Source organism: Vidua macroura, chromosome 2, assembly GCF_024509145.1.
Source record: "Vidua macroura isolate BioBank_ID:100142 chromosome 2, ASM2450914v1, whole genome shotgun sequence".
In the NCBI taxonomy this organism is placed as follows: Eukaryota; Metazoa; Chordata; class Aves; order Passeriformes; family Viduidae; genus Vidua; species Vidua macroura.
In genome coordinates this window covers 4876217-4899522 of record NC_071572.1, presented here as the reverse complement: position 1 = coordinate 4899522, position 23306 = coordinate 4876217, and the positions used below count along the sequence as shown (strand labels likewise).

Sequence of the window (23306 nt, the reverse complement as noted above, 5' to 3'; positions counted from 1 at the left end):
TGCACAAGGAAGTGAAAACCAGGATAACTTGGTCTCATGTCATACTGAAGGGAGGGTTAGCGACTTATGGCTGAGACAAGGACCTTGCAGAAGTCCATCCAGATTCTGGAAACATCCTCAGATGACCTGGCAGGCATTTCATTTGTAGACTCTTCAGATTTCCATCAGAAAACTGAACAGCTGGGAAATACTGGCAGAAACTCTACATAGAAGCACAAGATGAGAAACACACATAGAGATAACAGCTCAAGGCCAGATTTACATTTGGAGATGTAATGAAACATTAGTTAGGAAACATTTTTCCTTATCATTTTTACATCATCCTTTTCCAGGTGTGAATATGCCAGAAAGTTCTTTTGCCTCCTCCTTCTCAATCTATTACTCACTTTCTGCATGTCAGCCCTTTTCTCACTCCTGAGAAGCCACCCTCACAGAAAACATCTTTGTGTTTACTAGAAGGGACTACACACACCAATCTGCTTCCTCCAGTGAGAAGATGAAGTAACCTGGGGCTTTTCACCTAAACCAATATTAGATCAAAGGCAGGGTGTTTCCCTAAGCTGGAATATAGTCAGGGCGGTGTTTGCCATATATTTCTAATTCTGCTTTAACCAGCCAGGGCGCCGTGTTCCCCACCCACTGCTTGAGTACAGAGCACTTTCCTCTCCCTGCTATCAACAGGGTTTGTAGATGCTTCAGTTTGTAAATTCTCAGTTGAAAGGGATTATCTGTATCAGTCGATGATTATTTAAATAATTTGGATTTTAAAAACCCTCCTGATGGGGATTATTTAAATGGAGGTTCCTTTCCCAAGCACTGCACTGAGTTCAAACAAGCTTAAGTTAAAGTGAATTACAGGTACAGATACTTGGGAAGAAAAAAAACCATCTTTTAATTCCCAGAAAATCTGGGGGACAGAAACAGCTTTCCTGACAAACAGAGTGAAAAAATATATTGCTTTAATAACAGGCACCTTCCTAATTTTATACTGGTTTGAACTGTACCTCTACAAAGCCTGGAGGGGCAGACTCACATTAGAAATAATAAACATGTTTTAGCCTACCAAATAAAACCTATCTGTGAACTCATATGTCATTGGTTCATAATTTCTGCCATCCACTGTGTATCAAATGTGAACAAACCTTTTTCACCAATCATTTTCTCACTCTAGTTTTAGAATCAACACGTGCACATATTTCTGTTCTGTTCACACAGTCTCTCAGGGACACTAAACAATAGGATTCTCCATTGTCTAAGCTCTGAGCCCTGCTTTAGGACAATTAAGGGAATTTGCAATTGTAATGTATTCTTGTACCTTGCCTCAGAGAAACGACCTTCATTATGTAAATGTCTATAAAACAGCAAGCCAGGCACCAAAACACCAGGACAGAAAGGGCAGAGAAGCCAGGTGAGTGCTTGAAGTAACCAAATCAAGTTCCTCTGCCTCACAGCTCGTTCCAGCTCAGAAATGATGAATTTATTCCTCGCAACCTAAACGAGTAAGTCTTTCAAGCTTTAAAAAAAGAAAAGAGATCCCCCTGTGGGCAGCAAAGCTCTTTCTTTGTAGTGGACTAAACTGCATTTCTTAATATAGCCCACAGCCAGGCCTTGTCAAACATATTGCTCTTGATCCACAGCCGATTTCCCACTTAGTGGTCATGAGGTGGATTAGTCCTAACTCAGATGCAGGGCTTAGCCTGTGCTCACAGCGAGGCTTGGGGTGTTCAATCTACCTGATCTGACACATCAAAATGTTTGATGCTTAACCCAAATTCATTTCTAGGGCCCATAAATTATCAGTGGATAGGAACTGGCACATCAAACTGGTGATGAATTCTACTTATTTTGCATTCCTGCTCTGGGAAGGGATAAATAACCCTGTGGAAGTGCCTCTCTCTTCACTACAGTGGGAGTTTAGGACAATTAGCTTAGGTGAGCCTCTCCATGCTGTGAGAAATCCCATCCACTGCCAAGAAAATGATGGCTGACTTTAGTATCTTTTTTGAGGATTGAAATGTCAGTTTGATTGTGGTCCCTCATTTGCTTGCGCCATCGCAGCACTTGAGCACAGCAATTGCACCCCCCCAGTCTTCAGGCTGGATTGGTGTCAGAGTCCAGGACATCCCTCTGGCTGCCCTGGCTGTCTCCAGACCCTGGCAGGGGTTTCGGAGACCTTGGCACAAAGTCAAAAACATCTGTGGCTTCAATTTTAGCCCATGGAAAAAGCTGTCAATTTTGTATGAGGAATTACAAGCCACAAGGGCTTGAGTAGTGTGGTAGTTGAATTAACACAGGGTGAAAAAGTAGAATTTTGGAACTTTTTAGAATATAATTCACGGGTTCAAGATGGAGGGATTTGGGCATGTCCTGGCCTTCTTCTCCTTCGTCTTGTCCTCCATGTCTTGCTGTGATGGTGACACTTTTCTATTGGTTCAAGGTAGAGACACACTGTCCAACATAAATTATAGATATTGGCACGCTATTCTAAAAAGACAATATGTAACTTTTGATACAAAATGTAAACACCACCCTAGAGGGCAGAGAGAATGTGATGGCCGACTTGCTAGGCAGAGCTCGGCAGGTCAGAGAAAGAATGTTATAGATAAGGAAAAATAAACAACCTTGAAAACGCAATTGGACACATTCCAGGCTCCTTCTTTGGCTGCGTTGGGCTGGGAAGCAAAGACTCTTTACGATCTCGGGGTCACCCTGACCTTCAGAACCCCAAGAAATCGACAGATTGGGACACCTTCAGATGCTCCCTGGGCACTCATCAAGAAGAGCAGCCTGGCCATGTTCAGGATGTACAGAGGTATCAGACGCTGTTTTCACTCTGATAATGGGGGCAGTTCACACATTTTTTCTTCAAGCTATCCCCTAGCTCCAGCACACAGCACTGTGCTGGTAGCACTGGCTTTAAACTTAAGCAGAACATCTCCGAGCCTGAAAAAAAACCCCAAATGGGCTTTGGAAGACGTTAATAAAAAGCTAAACATTTGAGGACAAACTTAAAAGCAGTTTTTGAATTTTGTTTGTATGAATGTCTAATGTTTGACACCACTTCCTCTGTGCTGAACAGTAACTTCCTTCTGTGACAAGTCAGAAAAACACACAATAAATTGGAGCCTAAAGAGTGATTGTGAGCCCCCAAGCCAAGTTTTATGACCCAAAATCCCCAGTAACTGTAGGTCATGTTGTATAATAAAAGAGAATGATGAGAAGATGGCCAATCAGGCAAGAAACCAAGTTCTAGCACAGGGAGAATCTTAAACTAAGCTGTAAATTATAAAGATTCTGCAAAGTCCTTTAATTTCATTGTTCTCTCAGATCCATGGACTAGATATTAAACTTATGCAAGACACTGGATGTGACAGTTCACATTGTGCAGTCAAACAAAAAAAGCCCTGACTAAGTAAAGATTCCACTCCTTTGAAACTCTGAAATAAGAGTCATGTGTACCATGCTCTTTCTCTGTTATCCTGGCTGCTCATCACATTATTTTAGTATCTGAATGCTGCTCTTCCTCAGAATAGCTAATTAGATATGACACTCTGTTGGGCTTGCAAGCTCTGCAGCCCCCTAATTTTGAGTTTGAAGGTTTAATAGAGTATACAGCCACTCTCCCCTCATTTTGAGAACCCACACCTCCAAGGGACAAAAAACAGAGGTGTTTGCAGGTGGACACAGAATTCTGGTTTTCTTGACAAATGTTCCACCAACAGAAGAGAGGAATAAAGTGTCACCAATATTGTGGCAAACCTCTTTGCCCCTGCTACTACTGGTTACACCTACCCACTGTGCTGGGAGATGGATGGGTTTGTGCCAGCCCCCTTTAATTCTATGTTTTTTATGGTTATCACTAGAGCAGAAGCATCTAAGTAACCTGTGTCTCCTTGCAGTCACCTTTTCTGCCTCCCTTTTATTTGGTTCTGCAGCCTTCTAGTGAGGTTTACAGGAGGATTACCATTACATGTGAGTTCAATGGGTATTATTCTTATTCTTATTCTTATTCTTGTTCTTGTTCTTGTTCTTCTTCTTGTTCTTGTTCTTGTTCCTTTATTCTTATTCATATATTGCTATTATTTTTATTATTGTTATTAGTTTTATTATTACCATGCTACATCCATGTTAAGATTCAGTTCTTGGGTTTTTTCCTGTGGAAAGATTCTGCCTGAGAGAGTTAAAGCTGCTCCTCTTCCCTCCACAGGCACATGGAGCCATATGCCTGCAGCCAGGGATAGAGAGTGACAATTAAATAGGTCAATGAACGAAAGTAACCTTCAAACATGAATGTAAATAAATCTCTACTTGCAGCAGGACCTGATGGCTCCAGAAGCAGTATTTACATGTTGAAGCATTTTGGAGATCTGGGGCATAGCTTGTTCTTTGCCTGCACAGAAAATAGCTACCCTAATTTATCTTCAACCCTTAGGAAATATGAAAGGAGAAAAAAAAAAAAAAAAGTATGAATGATGCACAGCTTCATCTTTCTTCTGAATCTAGTGGAATTCTCTTTTCCAAGCGATACCCACAGCCTAATCTTTGTTTGATAATTGCTTTTTGCTGCCGTTTTTTTGTTTTTTTTTTTTAATTGCCTTTGTTTCTATTACTTCAGCACACAGGAAAGGTCTTTCCTGACAAAAGAAAAGCCAAGCCAGTTTGAAATGAAAGGCTGACACATTCCCTGTAATGACAAACTGAAGTCACGAGCCTGATGCACTGTGAGATGAAAGCTGTTTATGTGTGACAATCAGGCAAAAAGCAATTTCTCATAATTGCAGTACCTTCATACATCAAGGTACAAATAGTGTTATTTACAATTTTACAAACAAATAAAACCAGAATCCTTCACAACAGCCCCTTCTTTTTGAAAAAAAAAAAAAAAATCTTCAAGTGGGAGATATCCTGAAATATTCCAGCAGCTGTTCTGAACTGAACTGCCCCATCTGCCTTCCCTGCCAAGCGTGGGTACAGCTGGGTCACCCTGCAGACAGAAAGCATTCCTTCCTCAGAGAACACTGCTCTGGCTCTCCTGTGCTGCTGCTCAGAGTCCCCTTTCACTGCAAATCTCTCCCTTCCTCCTCCCAGCCTCCCCACTCATGTGTACCCAGAGCAAGAAGGAGGGAAGGGGAAAAAGCAAAAGTAAAACTTTGGCTCCTTCCTCCTGTACACCTGTGTAAGGGTTAGGGGGGAGCCCTGGGGCTTTCTAGAGTTACAGCAGAAGCAGCTGAAGTTATTTAGCATCTCCTTCCTCCACACTGGGCCTCATGGAAATATCTGGTCCAAAGAGCTTGGTGCACGAAGGAAAGCCTTCTGTGACCTCCATCACACACTCTAGGTTAAACTGGAATGTGATGAAATGTCTCCTGTAAACTGCAGAGGGAAAAAAAAAAACTTTTCTCAGAGTATTAGAAACAGAGTTTTGTCTAAAACAGACTTCTGCCATGGTTCACATGCTCACAAAACAATGCTTTGTCCCCAGCCTTCAGACATGAGGAGAGACATCTCTTGGGTTTTGAAAAATGTTTTCAGCCCTAATCACTGCAATTTAAAAGCTGACAGAGAGTCTGATATCAAGAATAAAATCACAGATCATTAGTCAGCTTTGGAAACTCAAAATGTTACATTTGACTCCAAACAAATTCCATTTTTTCACATCAGTCTAGCTCAGCTGCACTAGTGATGACAGGAACTTTCTCTGAAGAGCAGGCGATCTCAGCCTCTGAACAACCCCTGCACCTCCCTGCCCTGCCCCTCCCACCCTCCCAAAACAATTCTGCACTGCAAACTGCAAGATGCATTCCATCCCCTCACATTCCCACTGCTCCTGTCCCTTTCTCTCCCACAAGAAGGTGAGGAACACTCGGAGCCAGGAGGACCCTTTGAAACACACTCGGGGGCAAACATCAGAGGTGTTTTAAAAAGTAAATTTGAAGCTCTGGCACTGAGACTTTAACCCTACTGTACACACCCAGGAGCAGAGACATGGACAGAAAGTTCCTGATGGGCCTTCAAACCTGGAAAAGCTCTCCAGAGGGAGCAGGAGTTGGGTTTGGGAGAGCTGCTGAGGCTGGAGCAGCCCCGATGGCAGCAGGACATCCCTGCTCCCTGCCATATGGACACGTGTCCTGGGAGGCTTCTATTTTCAGAAATAGCCACACTGGCTCTCATCACTTCATCCAAACACTCAAGACTTTAATGAAACAGAAACGCAGGGCACTGTATTTATTTTATTTCCACACTAATCTAGTAAAAGATACAACCTATGATCCTGAGTGTAAAAGCAAAAAGTGTGTGCAGAAATAAACCTGGATTACTTCCACTTCTCACATTTTACTTAGAACAACTGTGTTTTTACCTCTGGCTTCTACACTAATGAAGTTGCCCAAATTAAAATAGTTTTTGTTGTCAGCAAAGTGAATATAATAACTTTTAAACACCTCAAAAGTAATTCTCATCTTCTGCAGCATGTCAGTGCTGAATCTGTTGCAAACAAAAGCCACTGCACAGGGCATTGCTGGTTCTGGAATGGAAATGAGGTAGAATGAGCACCTTTCAGCACTCTGAGTTCTGCTTTTTTTTTGCATTTGGAGAAGTTGGCAGCCTCACAGGGACATATATCCATTACACTACCATAAACTCCTGAATTTCCATCTGTTTTTAAAAGCTCCAGCTGACCTACATTTTATGTTATGGATTAGTTGAAGCTTATAGAGTAGCATGAGCAAAGCAGGAATATTGCTGCTAACCACAATTAAATGTTTCATCAATAATATGTTCCACGGAAAAATCAAGAGTTTTTAAGAGAAAAACTCTTCACACACAAAACAGAAAAAAAGAATTTGGTATATGTACTTTAATTGTAGTATAAATACCATCCATTTGATTAATTTTGATTTCACAGACTAAAAAAAAAAATCAAATGTACAAATTAAAATGATTTGAAGTTAAAAAAAAAAGGATGAACTTTGATTCACATTTTCAGGACATACTAAAATAAGGCGTCAGAGTCATTCAGCATTTTGGGAATCCTGTATTTTTGGAATTATCTACAGAATTATTTTTGAAGCAAGGTGGGAAGCAGTAACTCATATCACAAAAGCACGACTTCCACTTCTAGAGGTTTTCCACCTTATTCTGAGGCAGAGAGAAAATTCAACTCTGAGTTTTGGAGGTGGATTTTTTTTTTTCTTTTCTTTCCTTGGTTATGTTCTTGGCAAACCAGCAACAAGTCACTCTAGAGGCCAGTGGAACTCACTGAGGTGAGGATGATCCAAGCCCAAGTCCTTGAGTCGGATCAAGAACTTCAACTTGGGTCTTGTAGAGTTTGAAGAGCCCTGGTCATCCACTCAGCTGGTCTTTCCCAGCTATAAAGTCCTCGACCTAACGAATCTCCTGCATGAAAATGTAGCCAGAGGAAAACACAGTGAACAAACAACAAGTTTCTACTCTGATGCACTGTCATTTTCCAACAAAGAGAGGATATTGAGAATTTCCAGGGGGATTTTCATTATAGGCTCATCAGGAGGCCCTCTGTGTTAACAGCCTTTTTTCCCTTGTATTTTTTACTCTGCACTGGTTAATTTCCCAGTAACAACTGTAACTTCTTCTGACATTTTCTGTCCTTCTTTACAATTAGGTTATTCAGCTCTTCAGTGAAGAGGCAAAGGGTAAGCTATGGGCTGATTTAAGCTGGCTGACTCAACTGGTCTAATTAGACAGGAGAAATTTGGTAGTAAAAGCAGCTGCTGCTTCCTCCACAAACTGGAAGTCCATCAAAAGAAATGAGCTGTTTTAATGGCCTGAAGACTCATGTATATCATTAGTAAGAGAGACACACTTAAAAAGTGCTTGTCTTCTCAAATCCTTCTAATTAGATGTCTCTGTAAACCATATTCCAGTGCACATTTTTTTCTCCCAAAGTCAAGGCAGCATGTTTACATTTTTTCCTGACCACCAACTAAACTGACAAGGACATTTCAGAAAAGTGTTGGTTGGATGCATTACCAGAAAATTCAACTTGACTCGTCACTTGAGGTTTCTTTATTCCCTTACTACAACTTTGTATCACTGGCCCACCTATACTTTACTCCTTCTCCAGCTGTTTATCTCTGCTACCTATTAACACATCAGTACACACAGGAAATAAAGGGGAGATAAAGATTCCAGGGTGTTTACATTGTTTTCCCCACAAATACTGTCATGTTAAATGAAATAATGAAGAGGCACAGCCAGAAGAATATCCGTGTCACCTCAAAACATGCTTTGATCCTAAAAATCACAGGCACTCTCCACACTCAGCTCCTGCCAAACAACACAGCACCACTGAAATCAACACAGTGGCACAGAGTTGTGTGGTTCAGAGGCTGCCACAGGCTCAGGGATCAAAAGCAGGGATTCATGGCAACCTAGACACAAGGCAGTAGTGCACCACTCAAAAGAGTGGAAGATGGAAACCTTCCATGTAGTAACACTGATGTGAGGAACTCAGAATATCAGTGTGGGGTTTGTTTCAACCAGCTGCAAAGAGCTGTGATGTGGACACTAAATGTGAGCTGTTCTGCTGGGTCTGGCTGGGACAGAGTGAATTTCCTGCAGAGCAGCCCCCATGGAGCAGTTCTGGAGCAGTATTGGTCACACACTGAGTTTTGGCTATTGCTGGGCAGGGATTGCACCAAGTCAAGGCTTTCTTTTTTTAGAGTGGCCTGGGGCATGCCAGAAGCTGGGAGGGGACACAGCCAGCTTGGTTTCCCTAATTAAACTGTCCTGATCTTCATCTTCATAATTTTCAGCTTTTGCTCTCCCCTGTTCTTGGGGCATGGAGGGGCTGTGTGGATGCTCAGCCACAGGCCAGGGCTATTTCCCCTAGGAAATGTGCAGACTCACTTGAATTTCAGCTTTTGGATAAAATTCATAGTAACTTACAGTCTGCTGACCATCAGTGAAATATTTTGTCAATACAAGAAGCCTAGGGTTGCTGTCTAATCTAATTTGTCCACATGCTCTTACACAGCAGGAACCTACATGGATTCAAAGGAGTGGCACCTCTGCTGTGAGGAAAGGTCTGGAGAACTGGGCTTATTCAGCCTGGAGAGGAGAACATTTTGGCCACCTAACTGTGGCCTTCCAGTGCCTGAAGGGAGCCCACAAGAAAGATGGAAAGAGTCTAAAAAGGATGGAGTGACAGAACAAGGGGGAAATTAGCTTCAAATTAAAATAGAGTAGTTTTAGATTAGATATTAGGAAAAAATTCTTCCCTGTGAGGGTGGTGAGGCCCTGGCCAAGGTTGCCCAGAGAAACTGTGGCTGTCTCATTCCTGGAAATGTCCAAGGCCAGGTTGGACACTGGGGCTTGGAGCAGCCTGGGACAGTGGGAAGTGTCCCTGCCCATGGCAGGGGGTTGGAACAAGATGATCTCTCAGTTCCCTTCCAACCCAAACCATTCTGTGATTCTAGGAATGTGTCCAGCCCTGTTTCTCACTGCTGTGAGACACCTGAGGAAAAATTTGCTCTACTACCTATAGGTACAACAGCTCATGCAATCCATGTTTTTTAAAATACTTTAAAAAGAAATAATACCTTAAACTAATTTCAAATCTCATTGTCACAGGAATTGCCAACTGTGATAAAGCAATTGTGGTCTGCCAGGCTACAGACAATTCTCGGGGCAGCATGTTCAGTGCCATATGGGCAATGCACAAGTTCAGAGTTTTGAAGCATTTTTTTTCTAAGTGTATGTGACAGAACAAAGCACAGAAATAACAGCTGTAGTCTGTGTGCAAATGGAAAAATAAGCACCTCTAATATTGTTGGTTTTCATTTCGGGGCTGGCTAAATGCTTTTGATCATTGTGTTCAAGTGATGAATGCACCACCTATGTCTTTTTTTGTCCTTGTGCCAACAGGTGAGATTACCTTATTCTGACAGGGGCTGCAGCAATCTGGGTAATGGCACAAGTACAGAACATTGCTGTGTTACCAGATCACAACGTTTTCAAAATATTGCCATGTTTTTAAATTCCTGTGTGTATGTGTTAAAACTGAGTCACTGCTCCACTTCCAGTGAAGACCTGAGTGGAACCCAACACGCTGCTTTTAAGCTCTGCTATCTGCCCCCAACAGATGAGCTTTTACTTCTGTACTTGTAATATTTGTAATAGTTCTTGTGCATTTACAGCTGATATTACTGTTAGCACGGCAGCCTCCACATGCCCTGGTCCCACGCTCTTGGTCTACTGACATCAAATATTAAGCTCAAGATCTTGGAGCAAGGACAGCATCTTACCTACTCAATTCCTGTCTCCCACACTCTCCATTTATTTGCTGATGGCAAATTGTCCTTATATAACTGAAGGTTTTGCTGCAGTTCCCACAGCACTGCTCTTTAGACCCTCGTATGTCAGTAAGGCGAAGGTCACATAGAATGGTTTATCCAAAACAGAATAAAAATTAAAATTTGGCTTTGCCCACAGAAATCCCATCATCTGTTATGTTAAAATAATGCCTGGGGAAACTGCACAAGGCATGATCTTGTGGAGGGGTGTTTGCTGAACTTAAACCAGAAAGTACTTTCAGAACTGATGTAGAAGCAAGGGCAGAGAACAGGGCATGAGTCCCAAAGTACAAAAACCCCAGGAATGGGACCTGGTCTGGTGGAAATAGCATGAATGGCTCAAAACCAGACCTTGTCCCCATGAATTCCAACAGAGCTGTTCTGTTTCTATCCCAGCAGAGCAGGGACAGCAGAGGCTGGGGTCACCGCTGGAGATCACCCATGATGATGCAGGGGGCCAGAAGTGTCTGGAGGCAATGCACATGAGGAGAACATGCAACTGCCTTTGGGGAGGTTTACAGCTGTCACTTTTTCCATCTTGCAAAGCTGCAAAGAAAATGGTGTAGGAGGACGGCTCAGGATTGCTCTTCTCAGAGGCTCCCTCCTGAAATGGGTGCCTACGCTCTAATACTGACTAAGCTGCTGGGCTTTGCTTCTGATCTCATTAGGTAATGATACTGCAATACAAAAGGAGAGGTTAATCTTGACTATATCCCCAATCTCCTTTCCTTGTGTACAGTTGTAAACACCCTGGAAGCATTTGGAGCCACCTCTTTCTATGTGGATTTAGCATCAGCACTTGCACAGAATGGCTGCTACTGTGGATGGGGGAGCTGGAGGAGGGACAGGTGGGACCATCTTCTAAATGGGCAATTCACACCAATCCCAAGGTCTGGGAGTGCCAGTGTGGCCAGCAAAAATGCCATTAGAGCTCTAGTCATCCCTATCCCACTCTCCTCACCCCAGTGATGAAGCGACCACAGACCACTCCTGCTCACAGCTCTGGGGTGTGTGAGGGGTACACAGTGTGGATCCTCTCCAGGCCAACCACAAACAGACAATTTCCTCCCTAGCCCATTCCCTTTCCCACATCAGAGGTGCTCTGGGAAGGCAAAAGCAGCCACAGGGGAACGTGGACACCCACCATGTGCAGAGAGCTCTTCCTGGGAAGTGCCCTCCAGCTGTAGATTTGCAGTGCTGTTATTTGCCTTCCTGGTGCAGTTAAGGAATGTTTCTAGTCCCCAGAAAAATCATTCAGAAGAACATCTCTACCATATCCCTGTTCTCTGCACCACTCTCTTGGTGGCTCTTGCAAATCAAAACACATTATTCTACTTAAAACCTCAGTATTTTCCTTCTGCAATCCAAGATGTACAACTCACCCCAGTTTTCACCAGCAAACCACTGTTCAAACAAACAAAACAAAAAAGAAGTAGCAGCCATTTATCTGGCACATAAACATACTCTCCTTTACACCCAGCAGGAAAGCAAGCTCCAAAGATGCTCAGCTAATGAGGGAATTCAGACAATGATGTTGGCAGCTGTAAGCAGGCAAAATAGCCCAAACAGGTCTGAATTGGACCCACCACTGCTACACATGAGAGCCCCAAACAATTCTTACGACTTCTAAAGGAAACAGGAACAAAGCACAAACAATCCCATTACGAGAGAAATTACTGGGAGCAGAAAATTACTCAACTTATGTAATGTAATAAGTCCCTCTTGAAAAGCATCTGCAAAATGCTGCCATTTCTTCATGCCATTCTTTTCACCACTGACACTCAGATAAAACAGCTTCCATTTTACATCCATTTTTCCTGCTATTTTAGCCTGTTATGCTGTTAATCCAGTAGCAACAGACCTGAACCACTTCTAAGCAACCGATACTCTCTTGCTTTCCATTAAAAAAAAAAAAAAATCAGGTTGCTGCTGCTTTCCCATAATTACATCATCTTGTCACTACAAAGGAGGAGGAGGAGGAATATACACCTCGATTAAAATGTTATCTTCAAAGTATTTGTTGCAGTGATATGAAGCCAGTTTTTGTACATAAATAAATATACCTGAGTGTATGTGCATGCATACATCTAAATATGAAAACAGAGATAACCTATAAATATCTATATATAACCTATATATATATACAGATATATAAAAATATATATAGATATATAGATATATAGATATATAGATATATAGATATATAGATATGGCCTGTGTGTATATATATACTCACTCATATTTACAGGTATCTATATAGGTAAATTAAATGTACATATATTGTACATATTTATATCTAGAAACACAAGGTACATACATTATACTTGTAATATATTACTTTTAGTGCTCTGAAAGGAGGTCCTGTGATGCTTTCAGACAAGTCTATAAAGGATGGTGTCTGCTGACACATTCCACCACTATATAAACATGCCTTGAATGCTGATGACATTCAACACTGACATTTGAAATGAATGTCATTGGCTTCTGTACTTTTTAGAATGCAGTTTTAGCAGTGAAACATACAAATAAGTGAAAAAGTTCCTTCTGGGTATTAGGCCATACCCTTCCTTCATCAAACTTTATTAATTTCTGTTAATTTGGTCCAAAATGTTCTACCATAAGGCAATAGCCCAGCAGAATGCTGACACCTGTTCCTTGGATGAACTGTCCAATGTGTCATTGCAGTGATTCCAACATTCATTTGGGCCTGTACTTTTAGAGCAGCACAGTTTGAGCACCCAAGAAGAATTGTAGGTTGGCTTTGAAGTTATTTTTATTTGCTGTAAAACGTGTGCCACCCTTTGTCCCAATTCACTTTGCTGGAGGAGCTTATTTTTACTGCCTGTCAATAAGAATCAAAAGATGAATTCTAAAATGTCACAGCCATGCCCTATATGGGAAGGCCTGCTTTATTTTCATTTGTTTGGTTGATTTTATAATGCAAATAGAATGTATGGCATTCAGGAGACTGAGGCCTATATTTCTGCTTGGAGACTAAAGAGTAAATCTGTTAAGTATTATCATGTGTATTCAGAAGTTTCATCTGGTGTCCCCAGATGCCAGACTACTGCACAAGGCAAAATCATCCTCCATGAACACCAAGTCTGACAGCAACCCCAGGGTTCATGGACTGGTGAATACTTCAGGATATGTATTTCTCCTTCAGGTTTACATCACTGTTCTCCCAGGCAAGAAATCAAGCATCAAATCCTCCTTCAGGGATGTCTGTCAAGCTCCCATGACTGTTTGTGATATAGCACCTCACACATATTGTCATAACTCAGCCTGTAAGACAGCAGAACCTGATTTATTATAATCACAAGTGCAGCAGCTCCATTCCCTATTTGCAGTCACTCACAACTTTCCTGAAACTTTCACACGAGAGGGTAAAAATGTGCCTAATGTGAGTTCCACTTCAGTGATGATTTATACACCACAGGGAAACTTTCCATGGGCTTAAACAAACGACTGGCCAGCCATATTATTTCATTTATTTTTTAAGTCAAAGCTTAGAAAAATCAAATCAGCTGAGAAGGTCTAAAAATGGTGTTTGCTCAGTTGTGTGATAAAAGGCCAGTCAGAGTGAGCACAGAGACTGAGCTGAGGCTCAGAGGACACAGCCCCCTGAACCAGCCACTCTGGAGATGCTAAAATGGAAAGGACAGGACTGCTGTTCCTGGAGCAAAACCTACCAAGATGTGTCCACAGGGAAATTCTCTCTGTGGAATGCTGAACTTTACCATGCCATGCAGGGGGAACAGGAGTGTGGAATGGTGTAAAACCAGCCATGGGGTGGCTATGGGAATTACAGAGTGAGAAACATCCATCACAGCACACTTAGGAGACTTGCCAAAGGCAGGGAAAGGAATGGATCAAGGACTGAGGAGGAACAGGCCTGAGAAAGTAGATGGAAATGGGGATTAAAGGGGCCAGAGGCATGTCAGGAGCCAGCTACACCTGTCTGACAGAGCTCCTCATCACTGCAGTCCAACCTGCACTCCTGCTAAACACTGTCCCCAAATTTCTCATGTGGGAATGCCCTCACCACTGTGAGGTCACATGCAGGAGGCACCACCGTGGACTCAGTGGTTAGTAGCAGAAGTTTTTGCACACCAGCTGCTGGAGCATGAGGCTGCAAATCTGAGGGGTTACTGCAGGTCCAGGTGCCAACAACTGAAGGAGACCAAAGCCTGAGGGACTGACTGGATGGACAGCGTGTCCAAAACCCACTGGTCTGAGATCTCTCACTAGAGAGATCTTCTGTGTGTGTTTGCATGTGCAACCCACAACCAGCCAGAGAGGAGGAATGTCAGTGAGGCACTGGGGCTGCTCAGGTTTGCCCAGCTGCCATCTGTGTTTAGGAGGGTGCTGGAGAAGCCCCGTCCTCCTGCTGGTCCATACAGCTGACTGGGTGCCCTGCCTCACCACCAGCTGGGCTTGGAATTCCAGAACCAAGGCTGCCACACACCAGGGCAGGAGGAATTCCCTCATGTCTCAAAGCCCCACCAGCTCCAGCTGCTCCTAACAGTCTAATTTGTATTACTGTCTAATTACTGTCATTATCATTGGACATCCCTTGTGAAGAACTCAGCAGTTCTGGTTACAAAACAGACTGACCCAACTCGCTTTCCAAAAGGTCTCCCATCAGTCACCTTTGTATTTATGTACTGTCAATTTGTTCCTCTGGGGAAAATTCTTCTTCAAGTAGTTCTGCAAGACTCAGGGTCAAAATGAAAACCCAGGGGAGTAACTTTTCATTGCCAGCTGTGCACAGATGTGCCCCCCTGCACTGTCCTTGGTTTTCTGACTCACATTTCTCTGGTGGCAGCTTAAGACCTTCACCTCTCCAACTGGAGAAGGAAATGAAACTCCATCCACCCACAGGCTTCAGCTTTATGAGCCTCAAATAGCATTTTGGACAGTCAGGCTCTGATATTCATATGCAATAAGCTGGCTGCAGTTTGTGGCTTTTTGACCCAGAAAAAGAAAATGCTCTTCCTCTAATAGCAAATATTTAGCTTCCATCCCCTTTCTTTTAATTTGGTACTCATTTACCCATTCCAACCCTGTCATACTGGTGTTATTAGAGGGCTTAATTTTTAAAGCACTTGAGGTAATAACTATATCATGGCTAAAAAAAAAAATTATACTGGCCAAGCTCTGCTGGTACAGCCCCATCCACTTGACTGCTTCAAAAGCACAAAACAGATGCAACAGGGCAGAATTTAACTCCATTGCATAACAAGAGTATTAAAAGCTTCAGTTTGTGGTGTTTTTTTTCCTTTAAATTTCATATTAACCAGGTGCATCACTTCATTTGAAACTTATTTCTTCTGTCTGGCATAAAAGCCTACTCTCTAAAGCTCAGCAGGAACACAGGTCCATTCTGATTTACCCAGGAACCTGACCACTGCATATTCAATCTTCTCCTCTCTTTTGTAGCAGATGCTCTGCAATTATAAATAACATTTGTCATTACTTTAAACATGCGAAGCTGGAAGAAATATGATTCTTACACAAAAGATGCAGGCTGTACATACTAGAGGAGAGGCAGATGGTAAATTAGCTTGTAAAGCCAAGGTCTCTGCCATTTATTTTTGTTTGGATCAGATACATAACAAAAAAAAGGGAAAAAAAAAAAGGAAAAAAAAAAAAAAAAAGCCCTGAACAAACAAGTGGTTATCTCTTCAGCTATTATGTAATTCCATGTAGTTCTGCCTGGTAAGAATCTGGATGGCTTTATCCCTGTACCTTCTGAAGAAAATTAAGTCTGCAGAGTGCATCTGTTTCCCCCACAAATCAGCAGAGCCTAAATGAGTTGTAAATGGGAACAGAAACCCAGCAGTGACAAGAAGGTCCAATGAGGACCTGCAGCCACATTGCAGCACACGTCTGCAGCCACACCATTTCCTAGACAGAATTGTTTTGTCCTCGTTCCAGAGACACTTACACAGGACTAGTCCTGCTGTATTTTATGCCACCACTCACATTCAGATCAAATATTCTCTCCGAAATCTTATTTTCTAAGCAACAAAGTGTCCAAAGGCTGAATTAAACTCAAACATCTGCACCAAAGCACTGAATTCAGGGAGCAGCTTTCAAAATAATCATTAAAGTGATATTTCAGCAGGCCTCCTCCCAGTTACTTGTGGGAAGTTACTGAGGTTCAGTTTCTGAAAACAACCTAAACTGTTTCGCCTCCTCTGTCTGTGCTGTTACCCTTCTCCATCATACTTGGGGATGAACAACTAAAGGAATTGGTTGAAAAAGGCAGTAATTCTTCTCTACATGGTGTATTATGTATTCCTCTCGTGAAGCTGGTGAAAAAGTGAGTACATTTGGACAATTTGGGGACCCTCAGTTTTTCCATTTCTGAATAGACTTTGATATCAAGAAGATGTCTGTTAAAGCTTGGTCCTGGGCTTGATAAGGAGCACTCTGCCAGTCCTAGGGACTGAAGTTCTGCCTGTAAATTACTTTCACAGAAGAAAACTATATTTTCCACACGGTAAGGAAGATCTTGTGGATTTGTTGTCCTTCTGTACCAGTGGTGCTAACCAAAAATTGCTGGCTGCTGGGTCCAAAGCTGGCAGAGTGGGCAGGCAATCTGAACCACCAACACCTCAGTATCTTACTGTCCCAAGGCTTTTGGTAGGAGATAAAAGGCCTTGTGCAGAAGTTTTTGATACAAGATTTGGCAATATTAATTGCACGTGATTTCCTTTAGAAGGATTACCTTAAAAAAATGGGGCATTTTGTCATCTGACATGGATGTCATGTTTCAACAAGGCATTTTATTAAAGCTCTTAAATAAAAGAATCCCACCGGAAAGGAGGTGGCCAATTCTCTCCAATGCCTGAAGCAAAGGAAGGGACTCTGGGCACGATGACCCAAACTCCCAATTTATTTTTGACAAAAACTCAGTCTTTTGTAAGATACATGTCCTTCTGCACCTCTCCAGATGCAAGTCACAAAGATTCTAGGGTTAAAGCATCACTGGCTGATTTAGGTTTTGCCTCAAGGACTTTCATTTTGAGAATGAACACCCACCTTTCAGTTTGCAACACTTTGATTATAAATCCAAGTCAGTTCATTCCCATGTGCTAACCATGCAAATTTTGCTGGGGATCTCCTTGCATGTTGTTTCTTGTAAGTCTTGACTTGTTATTTTAATAATAAGAACAAGCACCGTTTTCTAAGACAAAGTTATCCATCCAAAGTTTAAAGGGTGCAGATGTGAATTATAAAGCAGCTGAGTTGAGTGAGGGCCTGCCACATTCTGAGTCATGTCATGTTCTGACTGTCTCTACAGTTTACCTCCAAGAACAATACTACAGGGAAGTGTGAGAAGCAAATAATTTCTCAGAGGACACAGAACTGAACAAAAATCTGCCCTAAAGAGCTGGTAAGCTCAGACCTCAAGGACTTCCAGAAGGCACTTTCCAAAATGGCATGAAAGTGCACAACAAAAAATCAATTTCAGCAGCATTTTTACTCAAGTCAGCTTCTACTTTTGTCTGCTCTTGTGATTTCTCATTCCTTTTAGTGAGGTTGTGGAAAACCCTGATCAACCATGTGATGTCTGAAGTCTCCAATTGCAAAATGCCTCTTGCTTCATCTTTCCTCAGCCTTCAGATGGATCTCCAGACTACAGAAACCAAAGTCTACTGTGAAACGTGACAAAAGTACACCCAGATGCTGGTGCATGCTGTCTCCTCAACACCTCGAGCAGGGCATAACTACCTATGGGCAGAGGATAAATCATTTCATCAAATCCCACTCAGCATACAGCAAATTGTAGGGGAAAGGTGTCAGGGTGAGTTACAACCAGCCCCCAACATTTATCTGAGAGATGGAAACAGCAAAGACCAGAGCTAAGACTCCCAACAACTCACTGTGACCACTTCCTGGCATTTGAATTCCAAAATGCTTTAATTGGTATCTCTAAAACCTCCTTCTTCAGCCACAAGTTTTCACAGCAGCAGTTAGTAAAATTTATTGTATCAGAACATTAGCTAGAATGAGAAATAGTGAGGTCATTGTAATGTTTAGGTTTAATAAACAATACAGCAAAGAGAAAGAAGATGTTCTGCTTTAAGACTCAGTGACCAAAACTCACTGAGTCAAACTCAAGGCACATTTCTAAAAAACTCCAGAAACAACAAAACAAAACAAAACAAAACCCCACTCCAAACAAACAAAAAAACCCCCTCCAAACCCCAAGAAAAACAAACCCACAACAACAATGGATTCTGCTTGAAGGAAAACAAATAATGCTGAAGTAAGGGCATACTCAGCTGGGAAACAGTAGAAGGATCAGACAAAGGGGCTGACCAAGATTTGTTCCCAATAACCTCTATTTTACAGAACACATCCAAGAGGACACTGGGAAGAGTTATTTATCACTTAATAAAACACTGTGAACTATTCCAGTAACAGCGACTACTCAATATATTTTTACCATCTTGACACAGCTTAAGTGTTAAAAGAAAAACTACACAGATCTTATCAAGGTTAAAACATGTGCTTAGAAACCCTCTGCTAAAACATCATGCCTAATTTTAATTAATTTTGCCAACACTTTAAGCCACTGAAAAGGAATCTACACAATATTTGCCTAAAAAGAGCCTTTTACCAGTATGGCAGTTGGTTTCAACCGGCCTAACTTGTTTATTCTTCCCAACATATGGATCTTAATTTGCACAAGAGATGAAGACAAAGCAGGAAAAAATGGTCGAGAACAATACAGCCCATCTGTCAGAGAGAGGCGAGGGAAAAAAAAAAAAAAAAAGAAAAAAAAAAAGGAAGAAAGAAAAAAAAAAGAAAAGAAAAACCTCTCTCGCAAAGTGGGTTTTTGCTCGCTCCTGTTCTGCATCTTTCCCTCCCTCCTTCCCATCTTAGCAACAGAGCCTGGAGCAGCCAACCAGGCAGGCGCGCATCCCGCCGGGTTACTGCAGTGCATCGCCCGGCAGTAACCGCGCCGGGCGCGCCCGGGCGGGCATGCGGCACCTCCACCGCACTGCACCTGCCCCAGCAACACCGGCTTTTTCCGACTCCCCCAGCACGGATTAGCACATCGTTTAGGCCAAATCCTCCCCTCCCGGCTCCCCTCCCCCGCCTCTCCTCTGTTTCGTTTGGGTATCTCCGGAGGGGATGGGAGGTGGGGGGGTGTGAGATCTTGTCAATGAAGTCATAGAGAGGATGCTGCACAAAAAATAATAAATAAAGCTCCCAGCTAAATAAAAAGAAAGGGGTCTGTCCGAGTGTGTGTACCACAGCTAATTCCTAAGACAGCACCGAAGCAAATCAGCAAAGCCCAGCCTGTTTAAATCTCTGCTGATGGTTTGACAGCGGTGAAGTTTCCATCTTATGCAGGGAACGGTATTAACATAACACACAGCGCTCGGAGCCGGAAGGCAGGGATCGCGCTGTTCTGATGACACTATCTCGGGCTGTGACGGCCACTTTTGGCCTGCCATGAATACCAAACAACCTGCCAAGGGCTCCGTGTTCCCCCATCGGACACCTCGGAGCCGTCCAGAACGAGCCCGGTCCTTCGCTCCCCTCCTGCCGCTCAAAGCCGCGGAACAACCTTGACAGCAAAGACAGCAGCAGCTCTCCGCTTTGCTTCCACGCGGTTTGAGCCATCAGAACAAACCCAAAATAACAAGAAATGTCGCTTTTTCTGCTGAGCATGAATTTCTGTGCCCAAAATCCCCGGCTGCACTGTGCCCTGCTGGAGCCCGTTCTCTCAGAGGTTACTCCAGACCAAATCCTACCAGAACTTGCACTGGAACGCAGCACAAGTGACTCATTACAGTCCTAAAAATAACAACAGAGAAATTTCCAACTAAAACGTTGCCTAATTAACCATGAATACTGAAAAGTGTGAGAGGGAAGAAAAAAAAAAAAAAAAAAAGCAATCCCTGAGTTGTTGTGGGGTTTTGCAAGCAAATTTATTACTACTTTCTTACTGGATGCACTCACTTATATAGGCAGAATATTTCCATTTCCATCCCATATTATAGCAAACCCACCTAGAAACAATAGAACAAATGTCCTTTCATGGCTATATAGAATGTATGTACCTTTTTAAAGTAAATCTGAATGACTTTGACCTAGACAGAAAGCTCCAAAGTACTTTTCATGCCCCCTTTGTATAGGGGACTATACATAATTCATCCCCAAACCACAATTCAGATTATTTCATGGTGCTTTTAACAAAAATGACAGAAACCCGAGGCACTGACTTTTCTACCAAATCCTCTTGCAAACAGTTTTCAGGAGTCCTAGTATGAAAACCTACACATCTATCATTTTTCTATGAACTGGTAAAACCAGATTCTGTGTTTGTGTGATTTACATTTCAAACTGCAGATTAAACATACAGCTCAGAAGCCAAGACCCACTTCTACCTCCTTCTCAACCCTTAGATAAATGGCTTTGTGAGAAGACAGTGAAACTTTGGGCCTGTTTTGTTCCAAAACTCTGCAGATCTTCCTTTTCACATTTAAGGATCCACACTGGATCTAACAGAGGACTCCTTCTTTTCCCCTCCAAGCCAGCTGGGTCCCTCATCCTAAAAGAAAGGAGAAGTATCCCAGGACTAAGCAGCCCTGGAGTTCCCTTTTTTCTGGCTTTGCCAGTCCAACTTAACCTCACAAGAGTTCCTCCAGGAGCCCTGGGGTTTTCTGAAATCGTGAACCTCGCTGACCCACAGGAAACCCCCAGGACATGCTTGAACATAGCCTGGGTTCAAAGACTGAGACACATTTTCAGTTCTGGAAGATTCTTAACCTCACAAGTCACTGAAAAAATCCCTTTCCTTCAAACCTGAAGGAACAGTTGTTTCTACCTGTTGACCAATTCCCTAAAAGCTTTACGGGGAAAATGCCAAAGTCAAGTGAGACCTTCTGAAACTTTTACCTCTTTAACCTCTCCCAAATTCCCATATTGGCAACAGCTCCTACTGAATGGAATGGGTCAGATACAGCAGCTCTGATCAAGGACTGACCTGCCATATTCCTTCCCTGTTAATCCCACTGACCTCAGGGGAAATTACAGCAGGAATTAATCAGCTCCAGAGTCACACCAATCTCTGCTATGAGTCTGACAAAACCTCATAAGGAGAGCAGCATTTATCATATAAACCTCAGAATCAAAATGCCCCTCCTTATATTTAAAGGGAAAATGATATTTAATAGTTTAATTAAGCAGTTTAAGGCTGAGACAAAAATCAATGACAAATTCCAATTTGAAGTCTACTATAGCTTTTTTAGCTTCTTTGTTGTTGACAAGCAATGCAAATTCACCTTTCTTTGGGCTTTTAATGAAAAATAAAAGACATGACATACCATGAGTTGCATTGTCTGAACAATCAAGCTAAGTACAGAACACAATGGCAGCACTACTAATTATTCCTCCTTCTGCTAATTTAGAGCCTAACCTTAACATTACTTTGCAATGCCATTTTTACTGAAGGGAATTGCTCTTCAGTTGAATTCCTGTCCAACATGCTGGCACAAATTGTCTTTGCAAGGAATCTGTACTTCTGCCTTTGTGATCCAACACTCTTGAAAGGTTTTAACTAATTCATTACAGTCGTAGAGAATGATGGAGAAATAGTAGATTTTCTTTTTTAAGCTCCATTTCAGAATAGAAACACCATTAATTAAAAGACTTTTTTGAAACAGCTTTCCTTATCTCTTCCTACCACAACCAGCACCCAAGAACAATGTGAACTGAGAGACACCGCCTTTCTTTTTTTTCCCCAGCATGTTTTCTGCTACTCTTCTCATAAAAAGTGAATTGAAATATTTCACATTACAGCAATGAGAGAGACTTTTAGCACAGGGAATCCACAAGGAGTGCTGAACTGCAGCAACCACCAGCGTTTGGAGGCACAATATTGCCCTTCTCTTGGGCACTGCAAAGTCCCAGTTTCCCACTGGAAAAGAAACCAGTGTAAGGTATTCAGAATAGTTTTATATGTAATGCACTCAGCTACAAATCCACCAGGTTTGAACAGAGATATCCCAAATTGCGCACAAAAAACTTCTACTTGCAGAACCACTAAAACAACTCGAAGAATCTGAACTGTTTGGTTCCTACCTTCATTGAGGACTACTTAGGCAATTTGGTTTTCTATTTCTCTAATGGAAAATCTTTTCTTTTAAAACCAATATATTGAGCCAGTCCCTGGAGGAGGGAACGTGGCTGGGAGGAAAGTTTGGTTCTAGAAGGTTTCTATAATCTGACCAGCAACTCACTGAAACACTGGAGGAAGAGACCTTTGGAGGTCACCTGGCCCAGCCTTCTACTCAAAGCAAGACAACCCCCAGCTCCAGGTCAGATCAGCAGCTCAGCCACGTGTCCCACACTCCCTGTGAGGGAGAAAGCCCCACTGTCCCTGGGTGACACATCCCAGTGCTGCAGCTGGGGAACAGGAATTTATTTCCTGGTGTCCACTCTAAACCACCCAAACTACAATGTGTGGCCATGGGCTCATGTTATTTATCATCTGGCATTGTTGGCAGGAGCAACTCCTCAGCTGCTCTTTGTAGGTCCCCTGAACCATTTTTTTACCCCTTTGACAGACCCTTTCCAGCTTCATATCTCTGTTGATATGAAGCACCCAAAACTGACAGAATATTCCAGCTGTGCTCTCACTGATGAGGAGAAGGGTAAGGATTTGCCTCCAGCTGGGAATGGCCTCAGCCACACGATGTGATTCACCTTCCTGGCTGTGAGAGCACCCTTTGGCTCACGGGCACTTGGCACTGGGTGCAGGCCTCCCAAGTCTGTGTCAGCTCCTTGGCAAGCAGGGGAGAGCCAAGCCCTGCTGGCAGACAGCAGCTCAGCCATGCTGAGCCTGTCCTTGGTGGTCCCAGGAATGACACACGGTGTGAGACCAGCTGAGGAGGATCTGAACCCCTCCACACAGCCAGCCAGGAAAGTTCAATCTCCTCTTTCAAA

General features: G+C 42.6%; 1 protein-coding gene across 3 annotated transcripts in view; it reads right to left on the bottom strand.

Moving 5' to 3' along the window:
* Positions 1-23306, bottom strand: part of ABCG1 (ATP binding cassette subfamily G member 1) — a 48352-nt gene that overhangs the window by 20095 nt on the left and 4951 nt on the right. The window contains exon 3 of one of the 3 annotated variants that reach the window (XM_053969287.1): positions 15000-15041. The exons of the other annotated variants lie outside the window; for them this stretch is intronic. Coding sequence (XP_053825262.1) covers positions 15000-15041 — 42 coding nt within the window. The remainder of the gene's footprint in view (positions 1-14999; positions 15042-23306) is intronic. 3 annotated transcript variants of the gene reach the window in all.